Source organism: Rhinoraja longicauda, chromosome 4 (assembly GCF_053455715.1).
Source record: "Rhinoraja longicauda isolate Sanriku21f chromosome 4, sRhiLon1.1, whole genome shotgun sequence".
In the NCBI taxonomy this organism is placed as follows: domain Eukaryota; kingdom Metazoa; phylum Chordata; class Chondrichthyes; order Rajiformes; family Arhynchobatidae; genus Rhinoraja; species Rhinoraja longicauda.
Genome location: NC_135956.1, coordinates 74,801,009 through 74,823,772, shown reverse-complemented (window position 1 = coordinate 74,823,772; position 22,764 = coordinate 74,801,009). Strand labels below are relative to the sequence as shown.

The 22,764-nt window shown below is 48.7% G+C and overlaps 1 protein-coding gene across 1 annotated transcript in view; it reads left to right on the top strand.

Moving 5' to 3' along the window:
* The first annotated feature begins 1,416 nt into the window (after positions 1-1,416).
* LOC144592886 (guanine nucleotide-binding protein G(s) subunit alpha-like) overlaps positions 1,417-22,764 on the top strand; it is a 219,896-nt gene continuing 198,548 nt past the window's right edge. The window contains exon 1 of the mRNA XM_078398091.1: positions 1,417-2,229. Coding sequence (XP_078254217.1) covers positions 1,770-2,229 — 460 coding nt within the window. The 5' untranslated portion in view covers positions 1,417-1,769. The remainder of the gene's footprint in view (positions 2,230-22,764) is intronic.

Sequence of the window (22,764 nt, the reverse complement as noted above, 5' to 3'; positions counted from 1 at the left end):
ACGGATGTGGAGGCCATCTTAGGGTACTTTTAAAGCAGAGATTGATAGGTTCTTGGGTAGACACAAAATGCTGGAGTAACTCAGCAGGACAGTCAGCATCTCTGGGGAGAAGGAAGGGGTTCTGGATTAGTCAGGGTGTCAAAGGTTATAGTGAGAAGGCAGTAGAATGGGATTGAGAGGGAAAAATAGATCGGCCATGATTGAATAGTGGAATAGTGGAAAAGTGCAAGTCAGAATTTCATTGTTCTATCTGGGACATATAACAATAAAACACTCATGACTCTCGAGTAGACTCGGTGGGCTGAATAGCCTACTTCTGCTCCTATGAACATGAGTGTAGAGTCAGGGTGGAAACAGGCCTTTCAGCACAACTTGCCCACGCCGACCAATATGCCCCATCTACACTAGTCCCATCTACCAGTGTTTAGCCCATATCCCTCTAACCCTGTCCTATCCATGTACTTGTCCAAATATTTCTTAAACTTTGCGATAGTATCTGTCTCAACTACTTTCTCAGGCAGCTTGTTCCATACACCCACCACCCTTTCTGTAAAAAAGTTACCCCTCAGGTTACTATTAAATCTTCCCCCCCTCACCTGAAACCCATGTCCTCTGGCTCTCGATCCCCCTACTCTGGGCAAGAGACTGTGCTTTTACTGGATCTATTCTGATAATAGATTTTGGGTATAGAAGTGTGAAAGTGCACACCTCCAGATTCAGGGACAGTTTCTTCCCAGCTGTTATCAGGTAACTGGACCATCCTGCCAACTTCTCGGGAGCGGTCCTGAATTACTATCTATCTCATTAGAGACCCTCGGACTATCCTTGATCGGACTCTAATAGCTTTATCCTGCACTGTACGTTATTCACGTTATTCCCTTTATCATGTATCTGTACACTGTGAATGGCTCGATTATCATGAAGTACTGTCTTTCCACTGACTGGTTAGCACACAACAAAAAGCTTTTCACTGCACCTCGGTGCACGTGACAAGAAACTAAACTCAAATTTAACTCATCCATTCCTCCTGATGGTCTTCTACACCTCTACAAGATCACCCCTCATTTTATATATCAAAAAATACTTTATTCCAGTAATAAATATTTACAGAAACATTTTCTTTTCAGAAACTCCATCCGACATTCCCGGAGGTTATACATTCAATGCAGATATTTATTGCCAAATTTACACAGGATCACCCCTCTTCCTCTTGTACTCCCAAGGAATAAAGTCTTCTTAGCCTGCTCAACTTCTCCCAGAGAGCTCAGGACAATAGATCTCGCCCTGACTTGTAGCACCTGCTGACCATGTACCAGAATAGCAATTGCAATTGTAATTGTAAGATTACTTTTTGTCAAAGGGAGGTTGAACATATTTGTTAAATTTGGTGTTGTGTACCTCCCCCTCACTGGGAGGTTTGCAGGAGTGATGGGGGTGGTGCACACCATTGTTAGGCTCCAGAGAGAAAGAAGGTGGTTTGCAGAGAGTGCTCAGATGCTTGCAGTATTTACGGTAAGGTAGACCACTGGCGGCTGGGATCAGCTGATTTGTGTCTACAACGTCGGCCCTGCTGGTTGCACGATGGAAAACTGGCGATTTTAAACCATTTTCAATTGCAGTTTTTTTTGGTTTTTTGCATGTGTAGTTTTTTAAAAAATATATAAAAAGACGTCCCCCCGGCTGCAGTCGTGAGTTTGCAAACGTGAGGATGAGGCGCTGATGGAAGGGGGGTGCAGCAGGGAGGGGGTTTACCTGCTGCTATTTGCGACATGGGGATGTGTTACAGCCTGCGACCGCGGCTATTCAGTGATCCCTCGGGCAGCGGCGGCGGCTGCAGCGGCAGCGGCAGCGGCAGCGGCCCAGACGCGGAGCTGCGCCCTGGGGCCGAGCAGCAGCACCAGGGGGACACGGCGGCCAGGCTGCGGAGCGCAGACGGCCTGGGGCTGCAGCTCCGCCGCAGGGAGACGGACGACTGGCAGCCGCAGCAGAACGGTGCCGAGGGAGAGCGGGTGCCTCCGCCTCCGCCGCAGGGCAGCGGCAGCGGCAGCAGCGGCAGCAACAGCAACAACGGGCCGGACAGGGACAACAAGGACAACAAGGTCGACAGACCACCCCAGCCCCAGGACGCTGAAGCGGACAGAGAGGCCAAGAGGGTCAGCAAATGCATCGACAAGATGTTGAAGCAACAGAAGCGCGAGTACAAGCAAACACATCGCCTGCTGCTCCTGGGTAAGGCTTCTGGAGACACCTGTCTGTCTGTCTCTCTGGGAGGGAGATCCCATCTCCATGTACTCCCCAAATGTGTGCAACTTGTGCCTTCAAGTTCTCTGTGCAGTTTCCAACAGCCCCTGTTGCTCTCCTTGTCTGCCCCGTTTTGCTCACCCTGTTATTCAATAGACAATACAATACAATATATATATATATATATATAAGAAAATAACTGCAGATGCTGGTACAATACTCTTGCTATTGAGGGCGTGCAGCGTAGAGTTTACTAGGTCAATTCCTGGAATGGGGGGGACTGTCATATGTTGAAAGACTGGAGCGACTAGGCTTGTATACACTGGAATTTAGAAGGATGAGAGGGGATCTTATCGAAACGTATAAGATTATTAAGGGGTTGGACACGTTAGAGGCAGGAAACATGTTCCCAATGTTGGGGGAGTCCACAGAACCAGTGGCCAGAGTTTGAGAATAAGGGGTAGGCCATTTAGAACAGAGATGAGGAAAAACTTTTTCAGTCGGAGAGCTGTGAATCTGGGGAATTCTCTGCCTCAGAGGGCATTGGAGGCCAATTCTCTGAATACATTCAAGAGAGAGCTAGATAGAGCTCTTAAGGATAGCGGAGTCAGGGGGTATGGGGAGAAAGCGGGAACGGGGTACTGATTGAGAATGATCAGCCATGATCACATTGAATGGCGGTGCTGGCTCGAAGGGCCGAATGGCCTACTCCTGCACCTATTGTCTATTGTCTAATACATCTTTATTGTCATTGTACAGGGGTACAACGAGATTGGGAATGCACCTCCCATACGATGCAATAATTTAGTTAATTTAAACAACAGCAACCCAACGAAACAAATTGTAACAGTTTTAAGACAGGTGCAATAGGGAGATTGCACCTTAAACTGTGGCCCCTTGTTCTAGACTCCCCCAACATTGGGAACATGTTTCCTGCCTCTAACGTGTCCAACCCCTTAATAATCTTATACGTTTCGATAAGATCTCCTCTCATCCTTCTAAATTCCAGTGTATACAAGCCTGGTCGCTCCAGTCTTTCAACATATGATAGTCCCGCCATTCCAGGAATTATTCCTGCTGAAAAGCGTGCAGCGATTTACTAGGATGTCGCCAGGACTTGGAAGGGCTGGGCTATATGTAGGACAGGCTAGGTCTTCGTCGTCGGATTGCAGGATTTCATAGAGTGATTTCACAGTGTGAAAACTGTCCCTTCAGCCCAACATGTAAAGATGTGTGTGTTTGTATACTAATTGGCCCTCTGTAAAATTGTCCTCAAGTCAAGTCAAGTCAATTTTATTTGTATAGCACATTTAAAAACAACCCACGTTGACCAAAGTGCTGTACATCTGTTTAGGTACTAAGGAAAAAATGAAACATACAGTAGCACACAAACATAACAGCACATACAAAACAGTTCACAGCGCCTCCTCAATGGGCCTCAAACGCTAGGGAGTAGAAATAGGTTTTGAGCCTGGACTTAAAGGAGTCGATGGAGGGGGCAGTTCTGATGGGGAGAGGGATGCTGTTCCACAATCTAGGAGCTGCAACCGCAAAAGCACGGTCACCCCTGAGCTTAAGCCTAGACCGCGGGATAGTGAGTAGCCCAAGTCGGCCGACCTGAGGGACCTGGAGTTAGAGAGGTGGGTTAGAAGATTTTTGATGTAGGGGGGGGAAATGTCCATTTAGGGCTTTATATGTGAATATGTTAGGGGTGGATGAGACAGTGGGATACCATGGAGTTAGTGTCAATGGGCTGACCAACATGCTCCATCTACAGTAGTCCCACCTGCCTGCATTTGGCCCATATCCCTCTAAACCTGTCCTGTCCATGTACCTGTCTAAATGTGTCTTGACATAGTACCTGCCTCAGCTACTTCCTCCGGCAGCTTGTTCCATAGATCCACCACCCTTTGTGCATTAAAAAAAAAGTTGGCACCCGGGTTCCTGTTAAATCCCCTCCCCCCATCTTAAACCTACGTCTTCTAGTTCTCGATTCCCTTACTCAGGGTAAGTGCACAGTTTTTTAACCAATTAATTTCCCTTGATCTTGTACATCTCTATACAATCACCCCTCGTCCTCCTGTGGCCCAAGATGTGCTCTTACAGAGGTGTTTAAAATCATGAGGGGTGATCATGATCGGTTAATGAGTCTTTTACTTAGAATCAAGGATCAGAGGACAGAGGTTTAAGGTAAGAGGGGAAAAGATTTAAAGGCCTGAGGGGCAACATTTTCACACAGTTGGTGGTGGATATATGGAATGAGCAGCTGGACGATGTAGATGAGGAGCACACATCAAAATCTTTTCACTTTCCTTGGTACACATGACAATAAACTAAACGAAATTTAAAAGGCATTTGGACAGGTACATGGATAGGAAAGGTTTAGAGGCTCAATGTGGGCAGGTGGGACTAGTGTGGAAGGGGCATCTTGGTTGGCATGGGCAAGTTGGGCGGAAGGGTCTGTTTTCATCCTGCCTGACTAGTTCAGATTGGGAACACTAGATTGTCTCTGGTGTAGAGCGGTTGTCTTCTGGGACAGACTTGGCCAAATGTGGCATATACTCATTGGAAGAGAGGGGGGGGGGGGGGGGGAGGAGAGAGGATGCTGGAGTTTAGTGGGTGAACACTGTATGTTTCCCATTCCCGGTGGTGTTTGCACGTTCTATCTGTGACTGGGCGGGATTCCTCCCGCATCGCAAAGATGTGCGAGTTTGTTTACTAATTGGCCCCTCTGTAAAATTGTCCTGAGCATGTTAGGGGTGGATGAGACAGTGGGATACCATGGAATTAGTGTCAATGGGCGATTGATGGTTGGTGTGGACTCGGTGGAACGAAGGTCTGTTGTCCATGCTGTGTTTCGTAACTAAACCACCTTTCAAGGTCGGGTTGAGGAGGGATTTTTCCCTTGTGGGGCCATGAGTCTGGAATTGTCTATTCTAGAGAGCAATAGAGGTTGTAATATTGTGTGTGAGATTGGTGGACTGTGGGGAAGCCGAGCGTTATGGGGATCAGCTCAGGCTAAGATCAGATGAGCCGTGTTCTTATTGAATGTCCCAGGAGACTGTGACCTAATTCTGATCCTGTATTATATTAACTAGCTGCATGTTGCAGCTTCAGTTCGTTCCTGAGAATTTATATCAGCTTGCCATTAAAATCTTCAAATGCTGTGGAGTTTGTGGAGACTATTACGAGCACACACCGCGAGGAGTCATGTTGGGTGGTTTCTTCCGAGCAATTTCTTTAGTCATTGGGGGATGAATCTGTGGAATGCATTGCCACAGATGGCTGTGACGGCCAAATCAATGAATGTTTTTCGGATGGAGATTGATAGGTTTTTGATTAGTACGGGTGCCAGGGGTTATGGGGAGGAGATCAAGAATGGGGTTGAGAGGGAAATTCATGCTGATGTTTGACCAATAGCTATTAAAGCAATTGGGTGGTGCAGCGGTAGAGTTGCTGCCTTGCAGTGGCAGTGACCCAACTTCAATCCTGACTACAGGTGCTGTCTGTAAGAAAGTTGTACGTTCTCCCTGTGACCGCATGGGTTTTCTCCGGTTTCATCAAACACTCCAAAGACGTACAGTTTGTAGGCTAGCTTGGCTTCTGTAAATCGTCCCGAGTGTGTAGGATGGTGCTAGTGCACGAGGATCACTGGTCGGCACGGACAGGGTGGGCCGAAGGGCCTGTTTCCACACTATCTCTGAAAATCTAAAAACGGAAACGATATTTAAGGTTGTGGCAAGTCACATTGGGATGATTGTACTCGGAATACCAGAGGGCTGTCTAGATTGTGTCACAGAAGCAATTTATTTTTAGCATAGATTGCAGAGTGAAGGCACAAAGCAAATCTTTGAAGGAAGGAGATGATTTACAAAGTTCAAGTGGGAAGGACGATGTATTCTAGGTTACCCAAGTAACCCAAACACATGTGGAAAATAAATGATCTTAATACCTGTTGACCAGGAGGCAGGATTTAATAGAAAGCACCCAAACGTTTTTCTTATGTTATCAGTGACATTGGTGTGAATTGGAAATGGACTTGCGTTTAGTTTAGAGATAGAGAGCGGAAACAGGCCCACCGAGTCTGTGCCGATCAGCGATTCCCACACACTAACACTATCCTACACACTAGGGACAATTTACAATTTTACCAACACCAATTAACCTACAAACTTGCATGTGTTTGAAGTGTGGGAGGAAACCGGAGCACCTGGAGAAAACCCTCACAGGTCATGGGGAGAATGTACAAACTCTGTAACAGACAACACCTGTAGGCAGGCTCAAACCCAGGTCTCTGGCATTGTAAGGCAGGCAGCCACTCTACCACTGCACCACCGTGCCGCCCTAAAATGCCGTTCTAAACTTAAATTCTGTGCAAACAGAATTCTATAGTAGAAACAAGGAACTGCAGATGTTGATTAATATACAAGGGCACAAAGTGCTGGAGTAACTCAGCAGCTCAGGCAGCATCTCTGGGGAACATGGATAGGTGACGTTTCATGCTGAGATGTTTTGGGCCGAGACCATTCTCGAAACGTCCGCCGTCCATCTCCTTCGGAGATGCTGCCTGTACTGCTGAGTTACTCCAGCACTATGTGTCTTTGTGCATTTCTATAGCATCTTGCATGTCCATTGCCAATGGAGTGTATTCCCTGTTGTGATGAGAGAACTATTACAGCAGACGGGTCCAAGCTACTGGATGTCGGTTGTAAAGCGCTTGTAATTTGTGGGTGCGTTGTGGCACACCAAAGGGAGAACGTTGACACCTGCCTGTGTTAGTCACCTTACTGACCATGCAAGCTGCACCGGTAGTAAGTGGGAAGACAGGTTTTGGATTGTTTGAGTTCAGGTCTGCAGCCTTGTCAACACTGTGGTTGTCGTGAAGATTCCCACTGTCTCAGCGACCAGTCTTTTGAGGAAGGACGTTATAGATTTCCCGAAACCTTGTTCTGGAAAATATAGTGCTTCCTGATTTAATTTCTAAATGACTTGTGCTTCTGGTTTGGAGATCCCCCCCCCCCCCCCTATTTTTGAACATCATGGCAAAATATATAGTTTCTTCGCAATTCGTGCAAAGTTGCTGACTTACAGCGCCTGGGTTCAATCCTGACCACGTGTGCTATCTGCGAGGAGTTTGCACGTTGTCCCTGTGACCGCGTGAGTTTTCTCCGGGTGCTCTGGTTTCCTCCCACATCCCAAAGACATACAGGTTTGAAGGTTCGTTGGCTTCAGTAAAGTTGTAAATTGTTCGCATTGTGTAGGACGGTGTACGTTTGCTGGGATGGTTGGTCGGCATGGACTCGGTGAGCCGAAGGGCCCGATTACACGCTGTATCTCCAAAGTTGGTTATAGTCTGTGGAAACAGGCCCTTCGGCCCACATTACCCATGTTGCCAAATGTGTCCCATCTGCACTAGTCCCACCTGCCTGTGTTTGGCCCACATCCCTCTCAACCCATCCTATCTATGTACAGTACCTGTCTAAATATTTCCTCAATGGTGTGATAATAATAATAATAATAATAATGCATTACATTTATATAGCGCTTTTCATATACTCAAAGACGCTTTACAGGGATTTAGAGAACATAGGGAAGTGAATAAATAGATAAATAAGTAAGCGAACAGAGAAAGGAGACAGAAGGTGAGGTGACCTTCAGTGGTTAAAGGCAGTACTGAACAGGTGATAGTACCTGTCTCAACTACCTCCTGTTTTGTAAATTGCCCCCAGTGTGTAAGATGCAAAACTGGGATAACATAGAACTAGTGCTAGTGAACATATTATTGTCACGTCTATTGAAGTACAGTGAAACACTTGTCTACAGGTGATCATTTGCTGGCATGGACACTTAGCCGAGGGGCATGTTTCCATGCGATACCTCTTAACTAAGCTTCTGTGAAATCAAAGTATTATTTATGTAAAATACCAGGATTCAGTTTGCATTTCCACTGTTGTAGGCATTACTAGTTTAGGCATTATTTAGTACTTTCATATTTATTTTGATCATTGGTGAATCTGCACTCCAAGGGCAGGATTTTTCTTGAGTTTTTGATGCTCCCTTTCCAAGAGGACCTGGAAAGATGATTCTTCAATAAGGTTCCAGACCTGAAACGTCACCTATTACATGATAGGCCTTGCCCTGCCCCTCCTCTCTCCCAGTTTTCTTCTCCCCACCCCCCCCCCCCCCCCCCCCCCCCCCCACACCCTCCACACCCAATCAGTCCAAAGAAGGTTCCTGACCTGAATCATCAACTATTCATGTTTTCCAGAGATGTTGCCTGACCTGCTGAGTTACTCCAGCAATTTGTGTATTGGTTATTCGCCAGCATTGGCAATTTCCTGTTTCTATGTCCTCCAGAGATGCTGTCCTACAGAGATGCTGCCTGACCCGCTGAGTTACTCCAGCACTTTGTGTTTTGTTTCAAAATTACTGTCCTTTATTTAAAAAAAGGCTGACTTTCTGTTGGTCCTTTGATTACTGATTCGTTGTATCTTGTGTATCTTTGCTCAGGCATTTAATGCTCGCTTGGATCATGTTTGTGTCCCAAACCACAGCCATTGAATCAGACTATCTCCATTTTATGCGATTTGGATCCAAAGTTTGTTTAACTCGCTGTTAAAGTGTCTGTAGTCTCTGCTGAAGACACAAAGTGCTGGAGTAACTCAGCGGGTCAGGCAACCTCTCTGGAGAGAAGGAATAGGTAGCAATTTGGGTCGAGACCCTTCTTCAGACTGAGAGTCAGGGGAGAGGGAAACTCGAGGTATGAAAAGGCACAGAACATAGCAGAGCAGGGAGCCCCGACGTGGCAACTCCAACAGCCTGACTGCGGGAGAAGACGGCAGGGGAAGAGAAAAAGACATTCTGGCCTTCCATCACAGTGAGGAGGTGACTGGAGGAGACTCGCTGTGATGGATGTTTCTTTTGTTTGGTGTTGGTTTATGATTGTATGTGTTATTGCATTTTTATCGATTATTCTTATTGGTCTTATTGTTGAACTGCGGGTAATTTTTCATTTCACTGCACATTTATGTGTATGTGACAAATAAATTGACTATTGAGCCAGCACAGATGACCAACGAAAGGTGGAGCCCACAATGGTCCATTGTAGGCTGTGGAAGAGGTGATAACGAAGGGACACGAACCGTGAAACCGGCAAGACAGCTAGGATGGGGGAGGGGCGGAGAGAGAGGGAGAGCAAGGGTTACTTGATATTGGAGAAATCAATATTCATACCGCTGGTTTGCTGGTTATGTAATATTCATATCGCTGGGTCTGTGCTGTAGGCTATACAATGTGCCGTGCTACCTAAACCAGTTCCTACCACAAGCTTGGATGTCGTGCTCGGAGCTCCTCAAACACAGTGAAAGGCCACAGCTTCATAATGGAGTGAAAAGAGAGACTGAGCTGGAAATAGTGCAGCAAAGACTTACGATGATGTTACCAGGACTTGACCTTATAGGGAGAGATTGGCCAGGCTGTGACTCTATCCTTTGGAGCGCAGGAGGCTGATGGCGACTGATCTTGTATAAGGGTATAAAATCATGAAGGGAATAGATAGAATGAAGGCATAAGAGTCTTTTTTCCAGGGTAAGGGAATCAAGAACCAGAGGACGTGGATTTCAGGCGAGAGATTTAATAGGAACCCGAGGGGCGACTTTTTCTCAAAGGGGATAGTGGGTAGATGGAACGAGCTGCCAGAGGAGGTAGGTGAGGGAAATACTACAACCACTTTTAAAATAAACTTGGACAAGTACATGGATGGGAAAGGATTTAGTTTAGAAATGCAGTGTGGAAACGGGCCCTTCAGCCCACCGAGACTGCTCTGATCATCTGTACACTAGTTCTATCCTACACTCCCGGGACCATTTACAGAAGCCAATCAACCTGCACCTGCAAACCTGCACGTCTTTGACAATATGGGAGGAAATTGGAGCAGCCAGAGAAAGCCCGCACAGGGAAAACCTTCAAACTCCGCACAGAGAGCACCTGTAGTCTGGATCAAACCCAAGTCAGGTGCTGTAAGGCAGCAACTCTGCTGCTGTGCGAATGCCACCCAGTAGTTCAGAAAGATGTGGGTCAAACGCAAGAAAGGGGACTAGCTTAGATGGGGGCATCTTGGTCAGCATGGACGAGTTGGTTTGAAAGGCCTGTTTCTCTGCTGTATGACTCTACGAGCAGCACGGTGGCACAGCGGTAGAGTTGCTGCCTTACAGCGCCAGAGCCCCTGGTTCGTTCCTGACTATGGTTGCTGAATGTGCAGAGTTTGTACGTTCTCTTTGTGACCGCGTGTGTTTACTCCAGGAGTTCTGGTTTCCTAGCACATTCCAAAGACGTACAGGTTGGTAGGTTAATTCGCTTCTGTAAATTGCAAATTGTTCCTAGTGTGTAGGATAGTGTTAGTGTACGGGGTGATTGGTGGTTGGTGCCGACACGGTGGGCCGAATGGCCTGTTTCCAGGGTGTACCTCGAGCTAAGCTAAATGTGTGACCGTGTGACTCTATGCCTCTATATATAGCACTATATAGAGGCAATGCATAATTGTGCAAACAGTCAAGAAATTAAGAATCACCGGTGGAGAGGAAAAACATCATGCCTCTCTGCACAGACGCTGCCTGACCTGGACGTTTGCAACACTTTGTCCGAGTACTGCTCCATAGGATCAGAAGGTCGTAAGTGATAGGAGTAGAATGAGGCCATTTGGCCCATCAAGTCTACTCCGTCCTTCAGTCCTTCAGTCATGGCTGATCTATCTCTCCCTCCAAACCACATTCTCCTGCCTTCTCCTCGCCTACCAACCCAACTATCCGATTATATGTACGTCTTTGGAGTGTGAGAGGAAACTGAAGATCTCTGAGAAAACCTACGTGATCACGGGGACAACGTACAAACTCTGAGTAGCCAAATACCCGTAGCCTGGATCGAACCTGGGTGTCTGGCGCTGTAAGGCAGCAACTCTCCCGCTGTGCCACCATGCTGCCCTTATCTTCATTCAATCCACATTACATTTTGTGAATGATCCCTCGTGAGAAATCAAATCAAATTCTCTACTTCCAGTCGGAGCAGGTAATACTCGGGTTCATCAGTTATAGGAGCAGAATTAGGCCAATCAGCCCATCAAGTCTACCCCACCATTCAATCATGACTAATCGATCTCTCCCTCTCAACCCCATTCTCCTCATAACCCCTGACACCTGTACTAATCAAGAATCTATCAATCTCCACCTTAAAAATATCCATTGACTCGGCCTCCACTGCCTTCTGTGGCAAATAATTTGACAGATTCACCACATCCTGACTGACGAAATTCCTCCTCGTCTCCTTGCTAAAGATACGTCCTTTTACTCTGCGGTAATAGGCTCTGATCATAGACTCTCCCACTAGTGGAAACATCCTCTCCACATCCACTCTATCCAGGCCTTTCACCATTTGATCGGATAGGTGGGGATTGAACCCGAGGCTCTGGTGCTGAGAGGCAGCAGTTCCACCTGCTGCGCCACCGTGTCACCCCCTCCCCCCTTGTTGCCTGGGGCATGTTTGGCCGGGGAATCGCTGGCCACAGATTGCAGCTCAAGCCTCATTATTCCCTTTCAACGAATCGTTGGAACGATTTGTGTGATGAATTAGACGCGTCTTTAAACCTAATTGTTTAAATGGTTCAGGGCGCGTGGGAGGAGAAGAGAGCAAGGCCTTGTTCACAGTGCAATCAGCTTACTGACTGATTCGCTACGAACAGTGAAAAGCCTGGATAGAGTCCTGGATGTGGCGAGGATGTTTCCACTAGTGGGAAAGTCTAGGACCAGGGAGCACAGCCTCAGAATAAAAGGACGCACCTTTAGAAAGGAGATGAGGAGGCATTTCTTCAGTCAGAGGGTGGTGAATCCGTGGAATTCATTGCCACAGACGGCTGTGGAGGCCAAGTCAATGGATATTTTTAAAGTAGAGATTGATAGATTCTTGATTAGTACGGGTGTCGGGGGTTATGGGGAGAAGGCAGGAAAAAGGAGTTGAGGAGGAAAGATAGATCAACCATGATTGTATGGTGGAGTAGACTTGATGGGCCGAATGGCCTAATTCTCTTCCGATAACTTGCTCATGCTGTAGCTCGGTGATGTTTGTGGATATGCATATGTGCTCATAAACACGAGTGTTGCATTTTTAATGCAGAGCCATGAATTCCTAATGCACAGTGGAGAGCAATGAGCAATCAAACAGTAGTCTGTGCTGTATGTAATGAAGAGGAGATGGAGAGAGGCTGGTTTAATCGATATGACTATGTTTGTTTCAATATTAATGTTCTATTTCTGTGCTCCTGCCTCACCACCAATGTCCTTATAAAGGACGTTGCCTCAATTTGAACACAATAGGCCTACACACTCCCTGTGACCTTTGCAAATACTGCATGAAAGTGCTGGGCTAAATGTGTGCAACCTGTATTCAGCGCTGGAGAGTCAACTTTGTGCTAGCTCGTGCTGGAACACAGGAGCTGAGTAATATTGATACTTCCGATGGCTGGGTAATGTTTCTTTGGCTGAGTAATATTGATACTTTCGATTCTGTGCACTGAAAAAAAAGCACCAAATGACGACGCGGGAAAAAAACTCCTTGAGTAAAATAAAATGAGAATTGTTGTAAATGCCCTTTAGGGTGGGCTGTATGGGGGGCAGGGGGCAGGGAGAGCGAGAGAGGGATGGATGGAGGGAGGGAGAGGGTTAGTGAGAGACAGGGTTGGAGAAAGGGGGAGGGGGTTAGAGAGTGGAAGGGAGAGGGTTGGGGGGGAGGGTGGGGGTTAGCGAGAGGGGAGGGAGGCGGTGAGGGAGAGGATTGGAGAGACGGGGAGAGACAGTGCGAGGGGGAGTGTGAGAGTGGGGTGGAGGAAATAAGTGCTCAGTGGGTCAGGCAGCATCCCTGGAGGACGTTTTTACTCTGGAGGAAATAGATCAGCCATGATTGAATGGCAGAGCAGACTTGGAGCTGAATAGTCTCATTCTGCTACTGTGTCTTATATCGGCACAGTGGCGCAGTAGTAGAGCTACTATCTTACTACAGCAGAGACCGGGTTCAATCCTCACTGCGGGTGCTGTCTGTACGGAGTTCGTACGTTCTCCCTGTGGTCACGTGAGTTTCGCCCCACATTCCAAAGACATGCAGGCTTGCTGGTTAACTGGCTTCTGTAAATTGTCCCTAATGTGTTGGTTAGAACTCGTGTACGGGGTGATCGCTGATCGGCACAGACTCGAAGGGCCGAAGGGCCTGTTTCCACGTTGTATCTTCAAGGTTATAAAACCAAGGACTACAATTGAATCTTCCACTGACAGTGTTTTCCACACCTAATGAACCCACCATGCAAAAAAACCCCAACTAGTTTTATGTTCACAATCACCTTCATTCTACATCAGCGAGTTTTTGAACACTCGGCTGATGTGAGTTGTTTCCGTTGACTCTGTCTATAACAATCGTGATTTTAAACTCCTTTATCTGTGTGTACACAGGTAGAGGTGTTTAACTTCTGCAAGCTCCTGTGTTCCAAGGAGAACCACTCCGGTTTATCCAGGCAATCAATGTAACTAAAGGCTCTCACCTCAAATCAATTTGCTAAAACTCTTCTCCACCCTCTCCAAAACCTGCATGGTTTGCTGAACTGGACACCATCCTCTCTGCCTTCATTTCTAAAGCCCATATTCTTTTTTTTTTTAACCACTTTCTCTTCTTCAAGGCACTGTGGCGCAGTGGTAGAGATGCTGCCTCACAGAGCCAGAGACCTTCTTGATCCTGACCACGGGTGCTTGTCTGTACGGAGTTTGTACCTTCTCCCCGTGACCGCGTGGGTTTTCTCCGGGTGCGCTGGTTTCCTCCCGCACTCCAAAGACGTGTAGGTTTGCAGATTAATTGGCTGAATTGGTGGGCCGGAAGGCCTGTTCCCACATTGTGTCTCCAAAACTCAATCTAAGTAACTGTGTACATAGAATGTAGAAACAAGCAACTGCTGATGCTGGTTTACAAATAAATACCTTTCTTCAAACTGATCTGCAGATCGTCCTTTGTTCTGTTTCTTTAAAAAAGGAACACCCTTATTTAGAAACATAACAAATAGGTGCAGGGGTAGGCCATTTGGTCCTTTGAGCCAGCACCGTTTCAGCCTTTTCACCACCTTCCTACCAAAGTATAATACTTCACATTTCTCAGTGTTCAATTTCATACGCCACTTGTCCACCCACTCCTGATCTAAATTTATATCTCTCATTGTAGTAACAAAGAACTGCAGATAAATGGTGTGTACCAAAGATAGGCACAAAGTGCTGGAGTAACTCAGCGGGTCAGGCAGCATGTATGGAGGAAAACTATGGGAAGAATCCCCAAAACTTCGTCCTTTTTCTCCGGAGATGCTGCCCGACCCGCTGAGTTACTCCAGCACGTTGTGTCCATATCTGCTATTGGTATCCCGGGTTCGATCCTCACTATGGGTGCCATCTGTACGGAGTTTGTACGTTCTCCCCGTGACAGCATGGGTTTTCTCCAGGTGCTACAAAATTCCACCCACGTTCCAAAGACGTGCAGGTTAATTGGTTTCTGTAAATTGTCTCTAGGGTGTAGAATAGAACTAGTGTGTGGGTAATGTTTGGTCAGCACGGACTCGGTGTACACGTCTCACAGCACCCGACACCCAGGATTTATCATTTGCAGATTTGGAAATTGTCCTATAAAACCAAGTTCAGATCATCAAGGCTCATTAAGGAAAGCAACAACCTGATACCAATCCTCAGTAAACTCCTCCTTTCTCCAATCTGAAAATACATATTTCACCACGACTCTTTCTGATTATCTTTTCCTAATATTCTACTTCTTTCTCCTTACAATCCCTTTTTATTCCATTGCGGAATCATCTTAGAAACATAGAACATTGAAAAGTACAGCGTAGGAAGGAACTGCAGATGCTGGTTCACACCGAAGATAGACACAAAATGCTGGAGTAACTCAGCGGGTCAAGCAGCATCTGTGGGGTGAAGCAATAGGTGACGTTTCGGATCGAGGTCTGAAGAAGGGTCTCGATCCGAAATGTCACCTGTAGAAAAGTACAGCACAGAAACTGGCCCCACAGCGCACAATATCTGTGTCCACCACCATCCCGGGCACCCTCGAAGGATTTTGTTTTTTTGTGTAAAACAAAACATGTACCTCCTTTAAACTCCCCCCCCCCCCCCCCCCCCCAGCCTTAAAGATATGTCCTGTAGTCCATGGGTAGTAGTTCTATTCAATAACCAAAGTCTGTAGTCTCTTTTTTGCTCTGGTTTATTTTCACCCACATGTTTAGACCGTAACGTTGTATCCTTATTGTTTTGATGTGTTTATGCTTTAATCTTAATTGTTAACTGCATGTTTGTGTTGTCATTTGTGAGCAGAGCACCAAGGCACATTCCTTGTATATGCACACTTGGCCAATAAACTTATTCATTCATTCATAAACTTATTCATTCATTCATTCATAGTCTTTTACATTGCCACCCTGGGGAAAACTGCTCTGACTGTCTATCCTCTCCATGTCTCCCATAGTTTTACATGTTTCTGTCAGATCTCCCTTCAACCTCTGGCATTCAGGAGAACACAACGATAAGCCTATCCACACCGAGAAAAAGGGAAGTGCTGAATTTTGCGGCACAAAATGGACACAAAGTGTTGGAGTAATTCGGTGGGTCAGGCAGCATCTCTGGAGAACCTGGATAGGTGAAGTTTCAGGTGGGGACCCTTCTTCAAACCTGATCTGAATAAAGGTCCCGACCCGAAAAGCTGCCTGACCCACTGTGTTACTCCAGCACTTTGTGACTTTATTATTTTGAGTTACTCCAGCTTATACATATATTCCACATCAGTCCCTTTTCCCCATCCACCCTTGCTGTTTTTTCATCAGCACTCTCTATCAAATCAGCCACGTGATTTGCCTTTAACAAATTCACGCTGGCTTTTACCAGATTCTCCACACTTGTTCCAGTGACTGCTAATTCTGGCCCTGATTATTGTCTCTGGAACTTTCCCCACTACTGTGCTCAAACTATAGTGTAGTTACTGGGTTTATTCCTACATCCTTTTATGAACAAGGATAAAACACCTGGTGGCTTCCAGAATCCCGGGACCCTTTCCTGCTTTGTAGATGTTTGGAAGATTGTGGCTGATGCTGCTGTAATTTCTTTCCTTTTCTCACCTGCATCCCATCTGGACTAAGGGACGTCTCCACTTTAAGAGCACCAGCCTTTCCAGCACTGAGTGTTAACCCTATTACCTGCCACGCTTTGTCTTGCCCATCCTCTCGTCCAGCTTTCAGGGGCGGCACGGTGACACAGCGGTAGGGTTGCTGCCTTACAACACCAGAGACCCAGGTTCAATCCTGACTATGGGTGCTGTCTGAGCAGAGTTTGCATGTTCTCCCTGTGACCTGCGTGGGATTTCCCTGGGTGTTCCTCCCGCACTCCAAAGGCGTACAGGTTTGTCGGTTAATTGGCCTGGTGAAAGTTGGAACTTGTTCCTAGTGTGTAGGACAGTGTTAATGCCCAGGGCTGATCATCATTGATCGGTGCTGACTCGGTGGGTCCTGTTTCCTCACTGTATCTCTAAACTAAACTAAGCATTCTTCCCCCTGAAGAAGGGTCTGAGTTGGCACCGATCCGAAACATCACCCATCCTTGTTTCCCAGAGATGCTGCCTGACCCGCTGAGTTACTTTGTGTCTTTTTTTGTTGTGAATCAGCATCTGCAGTTCCTTGGATAGACACGAAATGCTGGAGCAACTCAGCGGGTCAGGCAGCATCTCTGGAGAAAAGGGGCAGGTGGTGATGTTTCGGGTTGGGACCCTTCTTCAGAAAGTGGGGGGTGGATGAGGGGAGAGCTGGAGGTGGGGAGCTGGAGGTGGATGAGGGGGGAGCTGGAGGTGGGGCGGGGAGAGCTGGAGGTGGGGCGGGGAGAGCTGGAGGTGGTGAGCTGGAGGTGGGGCGGGGAGAGCTGGAGGTGGGGCGGGGAGAGCTGGAGGTGGATGAGGGGAGAGCTGGAGGTGGATGAGGGGAGAGCTGGAGGTGGGGCGGGGGAGCTGGAGGTGGGGCGGGGAAGCTGGAGGTGGGGCGGGGGAGCTGGAGGTGGGGCGGGGAGAGCTGGAGGTGGGGCGGGGAGAGCTGGAGGTGGTGAGCTGGAGGTGGGGCGGGGAGAGCTGGAGGTGGGGCGGGGAGAGCTGGAGGTGGATGAGGGGAGAGCTGGAGGTGGATGAGGGGAGAGCTGGAGGTGGGGCGGGGAGAGCTGGAGGTGGGGCGGGGAGAGCTGGAGGTGGATGAGGGGAGAGCTGGAGGTGGATGAGGGGAGAGCTGGAGGTGGGGCGGGGGGAGGTGGGGCGGGGGAGCTGGAGGTGGGGTGGGGCGGGGGAGCTGGAGGTGGGGCGGGGCGGGGGAGCTGGAGGTGGGGCGGGGCGGGGGAGCTGGAGGTGGGGCGGGGGAGAACTGGAGGTGGGGCGGGGAGAGCTGGAGGTGGGGCGGGGAGAGCTGGAGGTGGGGCGGGGGAGCTGGAGGTGGGGCGGGGGAGAGCTGGAGGTGGATGAGGGGAGAGCTGGAGGTGGGGCGGGGAGAGCTGGAGGTGGGGCGGGGCGAGCTGGAGGTGGGGCGGGGAGAGCTGGAGGTGGGGCGGGGAGAGCTGGAGGTGGGGCGGGGGAGAACTGGAGGTGGGGCGGGGGAGAGCTGGAGGTGGGGCGGGGAGAGCTGGAGGTGGGGCGGGGAGAGCTGGAGGTGGTGAGCTGGAGGTGGGGCGGGGAGAGCTGGAGGTGGGGAGCTGGAGGTGGGGCGGGGAGAGCTGGAGGTGGTGAGCTGGAGGTGGGGCGGGGAGAGCTGGAGGTGGGGAGCTGGAGGTGGGGCGGGGAGAGCTGGAGGTGGGGAGCTGGAGGTGGGGCGGGGAGAGCTGGAGGTGGGGCGGGGAGAGCTGGAGGTGGGGCGGGGGGAGCTGGAAGTGGGGCGGGGGGGAGCTGGAGGTGGGGCGGGGGGGAGCTGGAGGTGGGGCGGGGGGGAGCTGGAGGTGGGGCGGGGAGAGCTGGAGGTGGGGCGGGGAGAGCTGGAGGTGGGGTGGGGCGGGGGAGAGCTGGAGGTGGATGAGGGGAGAGCTGGAGGTGGGGCGGGGAGAGCTGGAGGTGGGGCGGGGGGGAGCTGGAGGTGGATGAGGGGAGAGCTGGAGGTGGGGCGGGGAGAGCTGGAGGTGGGGCGGGGGGGAGCTGGAGGTGGGGCGGGGAGAGCTGGAGGTGGATGAGGGGAGAGCTGGAGGTGGGGCGGGGAGAGCTGGAGGTGGGGCGGGGAGAGCTGGAGGCGAGAAAAGACCTGGGCCAACAACAAATGACCTCCGGCAGGGTGGCTCCCTGGTAGGTCAATTGTTGGCTAGGGAAGGTGTGATCTCAAGAGGCAATGTGGTGAACTGTGGAACTGGTAAAACGACTGGGGGGAGGAAAGGAGCAAGAGTGGACAGGAGTGTTATTAGGACGGTGGCGCAGCGGTAGAGTTGCTGCCTTACAGCGAGTGCAGCGCCGGAGACTCGGGTTCGATCCTGACTACGGGTGCTGTACTGTACGGAGTTTGTACGTTCTCCCCGTGACCTGCGTGGGTTTTCTCTGAGATCTCCGGTTTCCTCCCACACTCCAAAGACGTACAGGTTTGTAGGTTAATTGGCTGGGCAAATGTTTTTAAAAATCGTCCCTAGTGGGTGTAGGATAGTGTTAATGTGCGTGGATCGCTGGGCGGCGCGGACCCGGTGGGCCGAAGGGCCTGTTTCTGCGCTGTATCTCTAAATCTAAAATTAGAGAATTTGGTTTTCATACTACTGGGTTGTAAGGTACCCATGCTGTCTTTGTGGAGTTTGCCTGTGCTCCTTGTGACTGCATGAGTTTTCACTGGGTGCTCTAGTTCCCTTACACATCACTAAATGTAAGGGCCAGTAGGTAAATTGGCCATAGTAAATTGCCCCTGGTTTAATTTAGTTTGGGGATACAGCATGGAACCAAGCCCCTTGGTCCACCAAGTCCGCTCCGACCAAAGATCACCTGTACACTGGTTCTATATTGTCCCACTCTTGCACTCCTGCAAGAAGCCAATTAACTACAACCCTGTATGTCTTTGGAGCATGGGATGAAACAGGAGCACCTGGAGAAAACCCACATGGTCACAGGGAGAACGTACAAACTCCGTACAGACAGCACCCGTAGTCGGGATCGAACCCAGGTCTCTGGCGCTGTGAGTCCCAGACTACTGTGGCGGCCAAAGCGATGGATATTTTTAAGGTGGAGATTGACAGATTCTTAATTAGTACGGGTGTCAGGGGTTATGGGAAGAAGGCAAGAGAATGGGGGTGAGAGGGAAAGATAGATCAGCCATGATTGAATGGCAGAGTAGATTTGATGGGCCAAATGACCTAATTGTGCTCCTATAACCATGAACTCGTTCGTGTAAGGCAGCAACTCTACCGCTGCACCACTTGTGAAGGTGACTTTTTGTCTTGCGGGAGTTGTGAGGAGTATAAAATGAGATTAGTGTAAGATGAGTATGAATGGTCGGCACAGACTCTTCAGGCTGCAGGGCCTGTTTCCACACTGTCTCTGAGCTCTGAGTATTTTTGGATTCCTTTTGTATTTTTGGATATTTTTCACTTTCTTTGCCTGCCTTATTTCCTTTTTTTGTAACTTCCTCACTGCGCTTCCTGCAATCGGCCTGGTCCCTGCATGTAAACACCTGGCACCAGTTCCCCTTTTTATTTTTCCTGCTGCATTTTATACTCTTGTGGAGATGAAGTGCTGTTCCTGGAATTTTCATTGGACACGCCCAGCAGGTCAGAGAAAGAGGTCAGTGTGGGATGGAGAGCTAAAGGGAGAGATAGCTGGAAACTTGATCACCCTTGGCGACTAAATGGAGATGTTTTGTAAATTGGTCATTCGGTATGCTGTTGTCATTGAGTTACAGACCTGCAGCACAGGAATAGGCCATTCGGCCCACCATGTTCACTGTACTATCTATATACTAAAACTCTCCTTTGTTTGTTTGCTCCTGAACTAAATGGTACACGATAGCACCACAATTTTAGGCCCACCTTACTCACCGTCGTCCCTTTGGTGCTAATGGAAGGTTTAATTGAAATCAGTGTTATATTTTTAAAGTTATTCATATTTTAAAGTTTAAATCTATCTCCCAGGGAAGGGGGGGAGGGGAGGGGGGAGGATAAGGAGGGGTTGAGGGGGATGGAGGGGGGGGAGAGAGGGGAGTGGGGAGAAGAGAGGAGAGGGTTCTGCACCAATGCAGGAGAGGTTTGGGCCCAATTTGGTCTAGTACTAACTAATTCTATTGACCTGCATTAAGTACGTGGTCTTCAACGCCTTGGCAATTCAAGTATTCATCTAGAGGCTTCTTAAATGTTGTAGGAGTATTGGGTTTCTTCTGTTTTAGGATAGGATTTTGTTCTTGGAGATACAGCGTGGAAACTGGCCCTTCGGCCCACCGAGCCCATACTGACCAGCGATCGCCTGTACACTACTTCTATCCTACACATACTAGGGATAATTTCTACAGAAGCCAATTAACCTACAAACCTGCAGGTCTTTGGAATGTGGAGGAAACCGGCGTTCCCGGAGAAAACCCACGCGGTCACGAGGAGAACGTACAAACTCCGTACAGACAGCACCAGTAGTTGGGATGGAACCCTGCGTCTCCGGCACTGTAAGGCAGTGACTCTATCTCTACGCCACTGTGTTGTAAGCTACTTTGTCAGTATACTACATTGAGTAATGAATTATGATGGGCGTAGATGACATAGGCATGAATAAATTGCAGAGTTTGCAGAGACATCCCATTAGTGGCACTGTCCACAATTGAGGGGCATGGGTATAAGGTGATTCTGAATTCTGCCAGAAACTCTTTCCTGCTCTCTGAATAAATGAATTTCCAGCCTTACGACAGTGGCAGAGAAATTAATGGAGAAAACTCTTCGGAGAGGATTTACTCTTGGAAAAGTGTGCAGTTATTAGGAATAGTCAGCGTTGCGTTGTGTGGGTGAGGTTTATGAGGATGTTGCCAGGACTCAAGGGCTAAAAGGCTCTGTACTTTTCCTTTAAGTAGGGGAATCAAAAAACAGAAGACATTGGGGGGGGGGGGGGGGGGGGGGAAGATGTAATAGGAACCTGAGAGGCAACTTTTTCAGTGTATGGAACGAGGTGCTTGAAGAGGTAGTTAAGGCAGGTATTATCACAACGTTTAAGAAACATTTAGACAGGACATGAATAGGACAGGTTTAGCAGGATATGGGATAAACGCAGGCAGGTGGGACGAGTGGAGATGGGGCATGTTGGTCGGCGTGGGCATGTTGGACTGAAGGATCTCCTTCCACGTTGTATGACTCTGATTCCAGGAGAGGATATGTGTCACAAGATTGAGTTTTTTTGAGGTGACAGTGGATTGAAGGTGGGGCTGTGTATGCTTCTGGGCTATTTTTCATCAGTTAAGTGTCTACTCCATTGACTCGGGGTGTCTTTTTTTTAAAAGGTCAGCATCTCTCCACTCACCCAGTGCTGGAGTAACTCAGCGGGCCAATCAGTGTCTGTGGAGAACCCTTTGTCAGAGTCAGCATTTTGTGTCTTTTGTAAACTAGCATCTGCAGTTCCATGTGTCTACATTTTACTGCTCCACTGCAAAACCTCCTCAAAGTATGCCTGCTTTGAAGTTCTCCACCTCTCTCTGATGGGGGTCTGAGACCCTCTCTCACTGCGATTTTGGCTGCTCTGCTGCTCTTCGACAGTGTTGTGACCCACAGCCACGATTGTTCCCCAAGCCGGTCCCTATGCTGGCATCTTAGTCTGAAGCAGGATCCCTGACCCGAAACGTCACCCATCCACGTCCTCCAGAGATGCTGCCTGACCTGCTGAGTGACTCCAGCGCTTTGAGTCTTTTATTGGTCAACCAGTGGCTTGTGTCTCTTCAGTCACTACAAGTTGAATCGGTGGTAAGGAAAACAAATGCAATGCTAGAATTTATTTCAAGAGGTCCAGAACACAAAAAGAGGCATGTAATGTTGAGGCTTTATAAGCCTCTGGTCAGGCCGCATTTGGAGTATTGTGAGCAATTTTGGACCCCATATCTGAGAAAGGATGTTCTGGCACTGGAGAGGGTCCAGAGGAGGTTTACGAGAATGATTCCAGAATGCTTGGGTTAACATTTGATGAGCGCTCGAAGACACGGGACCTGTACTCACTGGAGTTTAGCAGAATGAGGGGGGCCTCATTGAAACATACAGAATAGTGACAGGCCTGGATAGAGTGGATGTGGAGAGGATGTTTCCACTAGTGGGAGAGTCTCGGACCGGAGGCCATAGCCTCAGAATAAAAGGACGCACCTTTAGAAAGGAGATGAGGAGGAATTTCTTTAGTCAGAGGGTGGTGAATCTGTGGAATTCATTGCCACAGACTGCTGTGGAGGCCAACACAATGGATGTTATTAAGGTGGAGATTGAGGGGGGGGGGGGGGAGGCAGGAGAA